Genomic DNA, 13,888 nt, shown 5'->3' with positions numbered 1-13,888 from the left:
TTGATTTCACCATTTCTCGGGTCATACCTCCGTAAATACATGGGTATGTACCTACACTGTATAAAGACACGGTCTGTCTGTGGGTCAGACCTCACTAAATACATGGGTATGTACCTACACTGTATAAAGACACGGTCTGTGGGTCAGACCTCACTAAATACATGGGTATGTACCTACACTGTATAAAGACACGGTCTGTGGGTCAGACCTCACTAAATACATGGGTATGTACCTACACTGTATAAAGACACAGTCTGTGGGTCAGACCTCACTAAATACATGGGTATGTACCTACACTGTATAAAGACACAGTCTGTGGGTCAGACTCACTAAATACATGGGTATGTACCTACACTGTATAAAGACACAGTCTGTGGGTCAGACCTCACTAAATACATGGGTAATGTACCTACACTGTATAAAGACACAGTCTGTGGGTCAGACCTCACTAAATACATGGGTATGTACCTACACTGTATAAAGACACAGTCTGTGGGTCAGACCTCACTAAATACATGGGTATGTACCTACACTGTATAAAAAGAAAGCCTGTGGGTCAGACCTCACTAAATACATGGGTCAGTACCTACACTGTATAAAGACACGTCTGTGGGTCATACCTCACTAACATACATGGGTATGTACCTACACTGTATAAAAAGAAAGCCTGTGGGTCAGACCTGGGCAGACGTTGTAACAGCTAGCAGTCATTACATTGCTTTTACTGCATTGATTTTATGTAAATTCACAAGACTCTGTTGTCATGGTTACAGGTAGTCATCGGCATATATGATATTTGATTAACATCATTGTTAGTTTTTTCAGTTGGGCTGATGCCAAAAACTTTAGAAGCAAACATTGTAGGCTTCAGGTGCTGGCTGTCTAAGCTACATAAGCACCTACCGTATCTGGTTTACACAAAACTATGTATTTACCTCAAATCACCAGAATCTTCCACAAGTCATGGCTGATATACGTTATACTGTAACAGTAAAACATGTTGATAGCGCTAAACTAACATTAAATTCATGATTATTATGTAGTAATTTCTGTTTTCCCTTAAATTCCTATAAGATGTTTGCAGTATCTGTATAATGAATTATGCTTTATGTAAGTGATTCTGTTGGGCCGCGGAGGTTTATTATAGCTGTGTTTTACTGATAATGCAGCATGCTGGGATTGACTGCTATATTAGATACCATGGTTACATGAATGACTGACCTTGACCTTTAGTCCAGGAGCCAGATAGGGTCCTCGATCGCACCCCCTCCTACACACACATGCATATCTACCGAAGCAATATGGCTTGCATAGTTCATGGAAACCATCTTGTACCATTTGATATAAGATGTTTCACTATAGATGTTTTCTTTGTCCTGCAGTCCAAACCAGTAACCATCACAGTTAATAGAAACCAATATGCAATTTGATATATATACGGTACACGAAGGTGTTGTACTAAAGGTGTTTTCTCTGTCCACAGTCCAAACCAGTGGCCTTCGCAGTTCGTACCAATGTGGCTTATAAGGGTTCCCAGGATATGGAATGCCCAGCCCATGGGCATGCTGTATCCTTCGGTGTCAAAGATTTTCTCCATATAAAGGAGGTAAGATACTACGTATAAACACAACCATGTGAGATTGATTAACAGCATTACTGTTTAATTTGACTTCTCAAATTCATTTTGTCAGAAAGACATTTTATTTATCCAGATTAGAAGAAAAAAATATATATAACAAGTATATTTTATGTAAAATTTCTGGTGTCAACATAAAAAATATAGAGTTTGGGTTATTTTGAACTTCAGAAGAAAATGTTTGTTCTTGGTTCAGTGGAGTCATTTTAAACAATGATTATTTACTCCGATAACTGTCCAGATAAACCTGATTGTTTGTTTCAGAAATTCAATAATGAATGGTGGATAGGGCGACAAGTGAAGGAAGGCTGTGATGTGGGTTTTATACCCAGCCCTGCCAAGCTGGAAAACCTGAAAGTACAGCCAGGGAGTAGTGGAGGCCGGCCTGCCAAGGTCTACTCAAAGTAAGTATTGAATAGGGATGAGGGGGGCACATAGAATAGGGATAAGGGGGCCAATAGATTCAAGTAAGTATTGAATAGGGATGAGGGGGCCAAAGAAAAGGGATGAGGGGGCCAAAAGTCTTAAAGTGAGTATTAATTAGGGATAAGGGGGCAACTAGAATAGGGATGAGGAGCCCATAGACTCCAAATGAGTAATGAATAGAGATGAGGGGGCCCAGAGAATAGGATGAGGGGCCCATAGAATAGAGATGAGGGGCCCATAGGATAGGGATGAGGGGCCCATAGAATAGAGATGAGGGGGCCCATAGAATAGAGATGAGGGGGCCCAGAGAATAGGGATGAGGGGCCCATAGAATAGGGATGAGGGGGCCCATAGAATAGGGATGAGGGGGCCCATAGCATAGGGATGAGGGGGCCCATAGAATAGAGATGAGGGGGCCCAGAGGATAGGGATGAGGGGGCCCATAGAATAGAGATGAGGGTCCATTAGAATAGAGATGAGGGGCCCATAGCATATAGATGAGGGGGCCCATAGAATAGAGATGAGGGCCCATAGAAAATTAGATGAGGGGGCCCATAGAATAGAGATGAGGGGGCCCAGATGATAGGGATGAGGGGCCCATAGTATAGAGATGAGGGGGCCCATAGAATAGAGATGAGGGGGCATAAACTCATAGGGGTCCAGCATAGACACCTTTAATGTGTGTGTGTGTGTGTGTGTGTGTGTGTGTGTGTGTGTGTGTGTGTGTGTGGAGGGGAGAGTGGCGTTTTTATTGTGAGCCATGTCCATCCTGTATTGTCCCTCTTTGATCTATTGTTTGATAATCATAAATTGATAGATTTTTGCATCCTCTGCCCCAGGACTGTAAGTTGCACTGTCACTTACTCTATCCCTGTGGGTCACATTTGCTGTGGTATCATGAATGATTCACCTCTCAAACCCTCTTCATTAGAGGCAGACATCTTGACAAATCAAAATTAAAATGTAACATGTATTTACTATAACTTTTCACGTGGCAGCATGTGATGAAGACCGTTTAGATTCTAATCATACGAGTAAGTGACAGTGTGACTTTCACCTGGGTCCAAGGATGAGATTTTTGCTGATGAATAGACAGTCTGAAACTATAAAAATTGATAGTGTGCAAAATTTCTATTAGGAACAGAAAAAAAAAGAAAAAAGACAAACAAACAAAAGGGAAAGTGAAAAATAAAATTCAAAAAATTAAATTATGTTAATTATACCAAAGGAAAAGTGAAAATGGTTTGATTTAATTTCCTTTTTTCTTTTCAGTTGTCACAATTCTTCTGAACAAATGATTATTACATCAAAAGAATTGTAAAGAATGGAAAGAAAGAAAAAAAGAAATTATTGTCAGATATGGTCTGCCTTTATATGGCCATTTTTTATGAAAATATATATACACAGTCGCCTATGAAAATTCAATGTCAATGTGTCAGTGCTTCAGTAAGCTCTGATGTTAAGCCATCCATAAACCCTAAATTCTCCTAAAATTAGATCTACATATATATAGATCTAATATTGGTTTCCATAGGACACTGGAGACTTTTTTGTTCAAATGAACCTACAGATTTGGATATATGGAAACATGTATACCTCATATGCTGGTAGAAGACTGTCATTATTGACAATCATGTAATACAAAGACTTCCAAAATAGTAAGGTTTTATCGCCGGATTGGTCGTTTATGGCCTGTACTGTGTTAAGTGGTTATAAGTCGTTACCTTATATAGCCACACTGTAGAATATGGTAGGCCGAGGTGTCAGTGCAAGCTATTTACGGCCAATTACATGACTGTTTGCGTCACTGGCATTTGACAGCAACGCAGGAAATTAAGTTAAGGTATCATGCCCAGAAAAGGCAATTCAATGAAGGTGGACACAGTGTTTTGTCACTGTAGAAGTGAACATCTGTACTGTACGATTACATAATGATGTGTCAAACACAAACAGCCAGAGATCTTGTGGCGGCCGACAATAGGACCTCTACAGGGGCATTACTAGACTAGAGTTTGATTTGATTGGATTAGCTAGAGTCATTTAAGAATGTGGCAGGTTAACGATGTGGAGGAAAGCTGGAGTTCCCAGACAAAAATCTGTGGCCAACAATCAGTACATGGCTACTACCCCTCATTGGATTACCATCATATGCCACGTTAAGTTTTTGGAGGAAAACCGTAGTACCTAGAGATAAATCTCAGACCAATGGTCAGTCAATGGCTACTACCCATATTGGATTACTATATTGGATTAGCTAGTCATTTAAGAATGTGGCAGGTTTAGGCAGTGGAGGAAAGCTGGAGTGCCCAGAGAAAAATCTCTGACCAATGATCAGTATATGACTACTACCCATCATTGGATTACTATCCTATGCCACGTCTAGGTGTTGGAGGAAAGCTGGAGTGCCCAGAGAAAAATCACTGACCAGCAGTCAGTACCTGGCAACGGCCCCACATGTATTACTGTCCTACAACAGCCAGTGTCATTTAAGAATGTGATAGGTTTAGGTGATGGAGGAAAGCTGGAGTACCCAGAGAAAAACCACCGACCAGCAATCAGTACATGGCAACTGCCCAATATGAGATTTGAACTCATAACCCAGACTCGAGGTGAACCATGTTTGTAGTAATATGTTTGGACATCTTATACTTACCTAGACCAACCACTGCAGTATTTCTTAACCATGACTGACCACTGCAGTCATTCTTAACCATGACCACTTGACCAATGCAGTCATTCTTTGTAAAATGTTCACTTTTTAAAACCTGTATTTCTATTCTTTATAGGTATAGCAGTCTCTATGATTATTCCTCCATCGCCGACAGAGCATAAATGATATTCATTATTTGAATGATAATTGGTGTTTAATCGTGTATATATATGCCTAATTAACACAAAAAATAACAAATAATAATTTATTTCGCCTTTGATGAAAACGCAAGAATTACTTCATTCCATATTAGATATAGTGCCACTGAATTTTTTCGGGATGCAATTAATTCTATTTTGTAATTTTAATATGAAGTAAAATAAGAAGCTCAAACTTTGCAATGGTGGTAATGGTGTGAAGTAAGTAACTTTAGTAACTAAAGAAAAATATTAAATCGTCTCTGCTCCTGTTTTTGATAGTGAAAAAATACCATTTGTTAGCAGTGGAGCATCTTTAACAATTCCATTCGGCCAAATATTCAGTCTGTCTCTCAAAGGAATCCCTGTAACTTTTATGCAATAAGTGTTCAAAGATTGTAAATGTGTGGTTAAACTATTGATAACACTGTGCTGTGTTTGGTCTGAAGAAGCATGACATTTTGATGCCCTGGAACGGTTCCAGCAATCTGGTTAAGCTTCAAGGATAGATTTGGACCTTAGCCATTTATATCCATTCCAGTAGTATTATGACAGTTTTCCTGCTCTCACTTTGAAATGGGTGTATATGCTTATACTGTATAGTTACTAATATTTGTAGGGGTTTTATTTTCACAAATGCCAAAAATTCACCCAAAGTTGCGAAATTAATACCATATAAAATTTTTTATTAAAAGCAAAGTTTTACATGATTTCAACACACCCTTTTACGTGAAGTGCACTTCAAAAGGCTAAAGAGTGCAGTTTTAGAGAGGTATCTGAGTTTTCATAGTTTAATAATGTAATGAAGAAAGAAATAATAGAAGCATAAGCAGATACGAGCCTGGGTAAGGTGATATTTTGTTTGTTTAAATATTTTAACATCCTATTAACAGCCAGGGTCATGGAAGGGCGATAAGGTTATATACTGTACATTTCTGTTGAAATGGGATTGAATTGCTCTTTATTTATCATAATTTTGTTTGTTTCAGTAACAGGGATGAAAATGTTCAGCCAATTGGCTGATTTAAGCCTTTTTGACTTTCAGAAAATAGGTTCCTGGTACCTGTAATTCCATATAATTTTCCCCAAAAAAAGAAATTTCAGCTTTTTTCATAATTTTTCATTTTCATCTCTGCAGTAAACCACCCTCATCTTCCAATATAGAGAGTTTGTTGGGGACAGGCGGCACCGGTACAAACCCCTCCTCTAACTCCCGTGGCTCTACACCTCCCACACCAGGTAAGGTCAAGGTCATATTTATATCAGGTAAGGTCAAGGTCACATCCATTCCGGATAAGGTCTAGGTCAAATCCACTCCAGGTAAAGTCAAGGTCATGTTATATTACCCTCACCAGATAAGGTTAAGGTCATATCCTCTCCAGGTAAGGTCAAGGTCATTTCCACTCAAGGTAAAGTCAAGGTTATATCCACTCCAGGTAAGGTCAAGGTCATATCCACTCGAGGTAAAGTCAAGGTCATATCCACTCCAGGTAATGTCAAGGTCATATCCACTCCAAGTAAAGTCAAGGTCATATCCTCTCCAGGTAATTGGTGGAAAATATACTGTCTTTTCTGTCTCATTCTGAGTCCTGATAATTATGTCTTACAGACATTTCTAGGTTAAGGATGATCAGAGTTTACTGTTCTTCAATAGTGAACATGACTGGGGTTTGTTTCTACTTGTAATGGTGTTGGTTGTAGATGTGGAGAATGGTATTGAAAGTACGATGGGTGAAGACAGTGACAGTGTCGGCAACTCTAAGATGGGCAAGAGCAGTGTCACACCTCCGTCAAAGGAAAAGAAAAAACCTTTCTTTAAAAAGGTAGGTGAATCATATATTCCTTAGGGGTGGGGGTTATACTGGAATCAGGCTGTCGGTCTGTCTGTTTGTCTGTAGACACAACTTTGTCTGGCTCCTCCTATTATACTCAGAGTTTGATAAAATTTTGTACACAGAGCCTTGACATAAAGGGGAGTTGAGTAAATCATATATGGTTCTGAAATGTTCTCTATTAATAGAGTTATTACCAAATTTGTGCATGGGGGTTATACTCGTCCACTCTGATAACAGTTTTAGTCACGCCTAGACAGATATTGAATGTCCAGAGAAGATACATTGGCCTATGATCAGTACCTGTTAATAGCCCCACAGGAGGTTTGAACTCGGACCTAGAGTTAAAGGATTAGAGGTCATTTGCCACAAGAAATCGACTGATGCAGTATATCGACTGAGTACAATATTGGTAACAAAGAGTCGTCACAGTCATATAAAAATTAAATGTTATTTTAGCATAAAGACAAAAGGACTTAAGTGAATATCAATCCCTAAGCTTCAGCAGTATTTTGTTTACAACTACAAAATTCAATGGAGATAATTTCTTTAGGTCGTGTCAGTGTGGCTGCAGGTCATATTTTCCTTCTAACAGATGCTTATAAACAGTGTGTTCCTGTGTTCCCCAGACAATTGTTTTATATTCTAGGTTACCTTCATACAGTAGTAACTACTGCCCTATATACTACTGTATAAGTACACAATGGCTTAGGTAGTTTTTATGGTCATCATGTGTTTAATATCTGCAACTTTTCCTACCCTTCAGCAGAAGTGGGATAGTCCCGATCAATGAAACAGGCAGTCCATGTTGTAATCCCAGGGGGGAGCTAATTGTTACTGTTGATGAGCCATTGTATATGCTAAAATATCCCTTTGAATACTTCTGTGGTCCAGGGGAGACAACTTAGTACAATTATATGTGTGTTATGGGACCTTGTGCTCTGATCCTATTGTTGTAAATGTATTGATATTTGATTGCATACGAATAATAAGCCTAACTATCAGTAATTTAGCTATTCCCACAGTGGTCTCGACAAAGCAAAATTAGTTTACATACTTGTTGATAATTTCCTTGTGATTGTATAGACACAATTAATTTATGTGGTAGATATGCAATCTTGGTTTTCACTTGGTGAACAGGCTCTTGTGTCAAAGGTTGATGATATCTTAGATGATATGATACAATGTTACCATTTCAGTCTGAGAATATCTGTCCTTATTTCTTTAGTTTCAAACTTGAGAGTATCCCGCCTTATTTTATCTTTTCAGTCTGGGAGTATCCCACCCTATGATTTTACCATTTCAGTCTGGGAGTATCCCACCCTATGATTTTACCATTTCAGTCTGGGAGTATCCCACCCTATGATTTTACCATTTCAGTCTGGGAGTATCCCACCCTATGATTTTACCATTTCAGTCTGAGAGTATCCCACCCTATGATTTTACCATTTCAGTCTGGGAGTATCCCACCCTATGATTTTACCATTTCAGTCTGAGAGTATCCCGCCCTATGATTTTACCATTTCAGTCTGGGAGTATCCCACCCTATGATTTTACCATTTCAGTCTGGGAGTATCCCACCCTATGATTTTACCATTTCAGTCTGGGAGTATCCCACCCTATGATTTTACCATTTCAGTCTGGAGTATCCCACCCTATGATTTACCATTTAGTATGTATCCCCCCATTTTTATCCATTTAGTCTAGTAGACATTTCAGTGAGTATCTCACTTGAGTATTCACCCTATGATTTTCTCATTTCAGTCTGAGAGTATCCCGCCCTATGAAGTAGTGCCTTCCATGAGACCTGTGGTGTTGATAGGGCCCTCACTAAAAGGATATGAAGTAACTGATATGATGCAGAAAGCTCTTTTTGACTTCCTCAAACACCGATTTGAAGGGAGGTAAGTCTGAATTACCTGGTTTTCTAGTCCGCTGAATGTATAAATGATTTTTGTGAGAGAAAAAAAGATAAATACTGAGAATTGGGATATATTGGTGTCAGGATATTTTGGCGTTTTTGTACCTAAATGTGGTGTTAAATTTTGGTGTGTTTTAATTTTGGCACTTTCATGCCAATCACAAAATATGCCAAAGAATGACCACATCTGAAATGTATCAATTTATGGCACTAAAGGTCAACTTCATTTTCCAAACAAAAATTTAAAGTTTATTGATAACAATTAAAGTGTTGGAATATCTATATTCAGGATTTAAGAAGATGTTACAATATCAAATAATTTCCTTGTTTGGTATATAAATCTAATGTTACAAGAATATGAGGTTGTACTTATGACTAAGGGGAGGTAATCCATCTCTTTAGCCCATTCTGTCTTGTTAGCATTTTATTCTTCTTTTATGTCCATTTAGAAGTTAGAGAAAATCATTGTAAAATAAATAAATAAGCCAAAGGTTTTGAGAAAAACCCGATGTATCTCGGTGGGAAAAAATAACAAAAAAACGTCAAACCATGACAATTTAGATTCAAACTTGGAAGTGTTAGGTGAAGAGCTTGAGGTGAAACGTCACTTATTTAATTTCTTGGCTACAGTGGCTCTCGTAGAATAAAATAAACACACTTAAAGGGGAAAAAATCCGACAAATCTGATAGTGTTTTCATTCATATTTATGTATTTTGATTGTCAGTACATGACTAACATACATGTTCTGTTTGTTTCAGAATTATAATTACACAGGTTGCTGCAGATATATCATTAGCTAAGCGCCACCCTTATAATAAGCCAGGCAACCGGATGCTCTCACCAAAAACTCCTGGTATCAGTAAGTAAATTGTAGCTTTTGTCGTCCAAATTGAATGTTTATCTCGGGACTATAAGAAAATATTTAGTCCTGTCCCTTGGAAATCAAATTGACACCATCTTCATTATTTTCACAGCAACTTAATTTTGCATACTAATATGAATATACCGCAGTCTCCCAAAACAAGCACCACACAATTCATACCGCATACATGGGAGGTCATCCTTACATGGCTCTGGCTGTTCATAGGACATATAAATTCAATAAATAAAACATATACCTAAGAACTTTTTTGTGGCATTTAATGTCATGAATTAAAGATAAAATACTTATCTGTATATAGTTCTTGTTGAATTTTTTTGCAACTACTTATTTTCACGAATTCTAATCGCCCGCTTAAATAAGTTGAGTTACAGTATACACATTCTTGAAAATCCCTACGTGGCCAGTAAGAGGTCATTTTCAGATGACCTCAACAACTACCATACATTGGGATTTCTTAAGCCCATCTCTCTCATACTTTTTCATCACATTTAAACTGTGAATGTTGACACAGTAAAACAAAGCAGTATGACCTTCACACTACTGCTACAGTAAAACATATAACAAATTCATGGTCACTTGAGCTTTGCTTGAGAATAGATATACAGAAATCAATCCGCCTGGAAGGTCTTCTGTTGTGAAGTTGATATATAATTATACAATATGATTTCTTTTCCGTGAACTACAGGTGAGGTGCAGTTTCAAATAGAGCGGATATTTGACCTGGCGCGGTCACTTCAACTGGTTGTGCTGGACTGCGACACTATAAACCATCCTTCTCAACTCACCAAGACGTCTCTAGCTCCTGTTATTGTTTATGTCAAAATTGCATCACCAAAGGTAATAATCCAGACAATGTCAAACCCTGATTTACCTCCTTCACCCCCTGAGGACACATTTAGACTCTTCTAAATCAAAGACTAGATCAGTCCATTATGAAAGTTCAGGGGTGAATGAGTGAAATTGAAAGTACTTCATATATTATATACTACAAATTAAGCAGTTTTGGCCCCTATATCCATCAACTTTTAAAATCAATTGTTTTATATTAAGTTATTGCATTTGAATCTTTTTATCTCTTTCATGTCTGATTCAGTTGAAACTCTGATTCCCATTGTAGCAATCCAAAATGTACATAAACTTAGCATATTTGAAACTTTGACAACTTGGGAACTACTCAGTCAATTTTTATGAAACATGGCAGCAATGTTAGGGGCCATGTAAAGATATGCAAACCTCGATGTATCGAAGTTCAAGGGACCGTTAGAAAAACTTCGAAACATCGAGACTTCGAATTATTCGTGGTTGAAATTAGACCGATGTTGTTTTTTTTACCATGACCAACTGTGGTAGTTGTGTACATGTCATCTCCGTTCCGTAAACTTTATAATCATTGTATTTACCACAAGCAAAACAAAATAAAAACGAAGTATGCAATTAATCACATGTATTGCTATCGTTAGCAATACATATGTATATTATAAACAAGACTTACGTGTACTAGGCCTAACCCATGTACAAGTGTTCGTTTGGTGACTATTTAAGCGATGGTTAATATTACGGAATGAATATAAAAACGAAAACACGTTGTAAAAACGAAACTAAAAAGGAGGAACCGAAAGCGCTACAACACCTACAAAATACTTCGATTTAGAATGATCGATTTGCTCCAGTATTTATGCCAAAGTTTTGCAATGTAACAGTTTTTAGTATGAGTTACTAATAATGTGGCTCGCTATTTACCGTTCCGTAAATATTCTACAAACTGCTACCAATGGCGAAGGCGAACATCAAAAACGACTAACTTTTTCTTTGCTGTACTGATGATTTAATAACGCAGCTTGTAAACACAAAGCACCGGGTATCGCCTGATCAGTGATATTTATTATCTTGATGATATCAAGCAAGCAACACAAGCTGTCATAATCCCTATTGTCCGGCGAAGGCGTCGCGAGACAGCTAGGTGTGACAGCATGCCGCGGGGTATCGGCGAACACCTGATCTGTACAGGTAAATTTTTATTCGAATTATCGAGTGTCAGTTACCTATGGTTCTATAACAAATGGCCCATTAAAAAAGTTTGATATGTCGAGAACTTCGATTCATAAAAACTTCGATTCATACATGGTTAGTTAGTAATGTTATATAGTGAAGAAATTCGGGACCAGAAAAAAAAAGTTCGATACAGCGAGGAATTTGATTCATCGGAGTTCGAATCATCGAGGTTTGACTGTATATGCAGGCAAATTTTTTTCCCTAAAAATTATAGTTATCAGGTTTTGTAAGTCGGCCATTAACTAATTTTTGTATGGGTCAATTTTGTCCAAACTTGGACAATTGTTGTCACACATGAATGCCTTTCATTTGACACATCACATGCTTCAGTTACCATGGAAATATATTTTTGGAGAGTACTAGTTAGCCATTGGCTTACAGTTTTAGTTCTTTTAGAAACAAAAGAGTGCAATCTTGAACAAATTTTAATATCTACTGAGAATAAAAATTAGTATGGTATTACTAAAAGTGAATCTCTGTGGAAATATATAGTTTGTTCAAGGATGTGCACTAAAAAACTGTGGGGGTGGATTTTGTGGCCAAAAGGACAAAAGCAAAAAGTAAATACTTTTAATATCTTGAATGATGTATTATTTTTTCTGAATCTGTTGTAGGTACTACAGCGATTAATCAAATCTCGAGGGAAGTCCCAGAGCCGGAATATGAATGTTCAGCTTGTGGCAGCAGATAAACTGAACCAGTGTAGCCAGGTACAGAAATAATGGTTCTAATATGTCAGTTTCGAGACCACAAAACGACATGGGTTAAGTACAATTGACCGTCAAATAATCTTGACCTTACAGTAATTGTGATGTTACAAATTTGCAGAAAAAGATAACTTTGCAATCACTAGAGGGTGGAACTAATTGATGGTCAATTGTACTTTACCCACATCATTTTAGGATCTGAAAACCCATGTATTGCTACAGTTAGATTAATTTATTTCTTTAGGTTTATTTTTCATGGTTTTCGTTTTTTGACCCAAAGTAATTGAAATATATCCCCTCAGAATTTGAGCAATTTAAAGGACATACATGTACATGAACATACACTACAAAACTTTTTTACAGTATAGTATTAGATTAGATAGAAAACCAGACATATTTTTATATCGATCATAATTATTACAAAACATTTCTTAAAGGAACAATTCATTGAGGCAAATTTGTTACATAACCACAAAGCAAAATATGACATAAATGTATTGTTCTACATTCCTTATGAAACATATGACAAGAAAGATTGACAAAAACAACAACATTGTTAAGTATTTTGATTGATATCATTGAAATTCCAAATCGTTGATCAATACGATTAAGCAGGTGCAACATGTAGGCTGTACCCACACCCGAGTCAAAGTCATGCTCGTTAAACAAATGCAATACATAACCGCTGAGTAGTTGATGAAATTATTTTTAGACAAGAGCATGCATCTTATAATGTTAACACAACTGTGAGAGCAATTTGAGTAGTTCTAGATAAAAAAAATCCTTACTACACAGACAAGGGTCAGGGTTCGACATACAAGGCTATGTGTAATGGCGATAGAACATTTCACATATATTTGACTGCAGTGGGCTTTTCTGCCATATCACAGTAAAACCAACTAATCTAATTTCCATTAGAACTGGTTTGTTTCCGAAATATGTGCAAGTTTTAATGTACTCTGAATTGTCCCTTTAGCAGTATAGTATTAGCTTAGTTAGATAGAAGATTAGATATTTTCAAATTGTTCAAATAATGTTTTTAATCATGCTCAATATAATTGGCTGTTTTATCCAAGGTGATACATGAAGCTTTAAAATTGCAGTCACAGTGACAATGCGAAAAACATAAACGCTGTGTATATGTCTGCCTACGAAATCAAATCCCATCGAAAGTGTAAAATTTTGTCTCCCACAAAAATTACCTGATTAAACCATAACAAACATATCATCATCAACTTATCCATTGTCTGTGTCAATTCTATTGGTTTGGTCAATTTTGAGACTGAATAGAAGATAGTTACATAAGTGAGAGGTTGCTATCTTGATCACTGAGTAGGTCTTTCTCAAGTTTAAATTGAAAATATACATGGCAATTCACTGAAATGTTTGGCCAAATACACAGCAATTCACTGAAATGTTTGGCCACAATTCACTGAAATGTTTGGCCACAATTCACTGAAATGTTTGGCCAAATACACAGCGATTCACTGAAATGTTTGGCCTAATACACAGCAATTCACTGAAATGTTTGGCCAAATACACAGCAATTCACTGAAATGTTTGGCCAAATACACAGCAATTCA

General features: G+C 37.2%; 1 protein-coding gene across 8 annotated transcripts in view; it reads left to right on the top strand.

The window, feature by feature from the left end:
* The window catches only part of LOC138310600 (voltage-dependent L-type calcium channel subunit beta-1-like), a 69,209-nt gene that overhangs the window by 49,294 nt on the left and 6,027 nt on the right, over nt 1-13,888 (top strand). For all 8 annotated transcript variants that reach the window (XM_069251868.1, XM_069251875.1, XM_069251874.1 and 5 more), the window contains 8 exons: nt 1,484-1,606; nt 1,901-2,040; nt 6,048-6,148; nt 6,611-6,732; nt 8,506-8,645; nt 9,422-9,522; nt 10,232-10,383; nt 12,213-12,308. In XM_069251868.1, the coding sequence (XP_069107969.1) occupies nt 1,484-1,606; nt 1,901-2,040; nt 6,048-6,148; nt 6,611-6,732; nt 8,506-8,645; nt 9,422-9,522; nt 10,232-10,383; nt 12,213-12,308 (975 nt within the window). The remainder of the gene's footprint in view (nt 1-1,483; nt 1,607-1,900; nt 2,041-6,047; nt 6,149-6,610; nt 6,733-8,505; nt 8,646-9,421; nt 9,523-10,231; nt 10,384-12,212; nt 12,309-13,888) is intronic.

The sequence above is a fragment of the Argopecten irradians genome, chromosome 16 (genome assembly GCF_041381155.1).
Source record: "Argopecten irradians isolate NY chromosome 16, Ai_NY, whole genome shotgun sequence".
Lineage (NCBI taxonomy): Eukaryota > Metazoa > Mollusca > Bivalvia > Pectinida > Pectinidae > Argopecten > Argopecten irradians.
The sequence above is the reverse complement of the archived record's forward strand: the minus strand, read 5'-3'. Positions and strand labels throughout refer to the sequence as shown.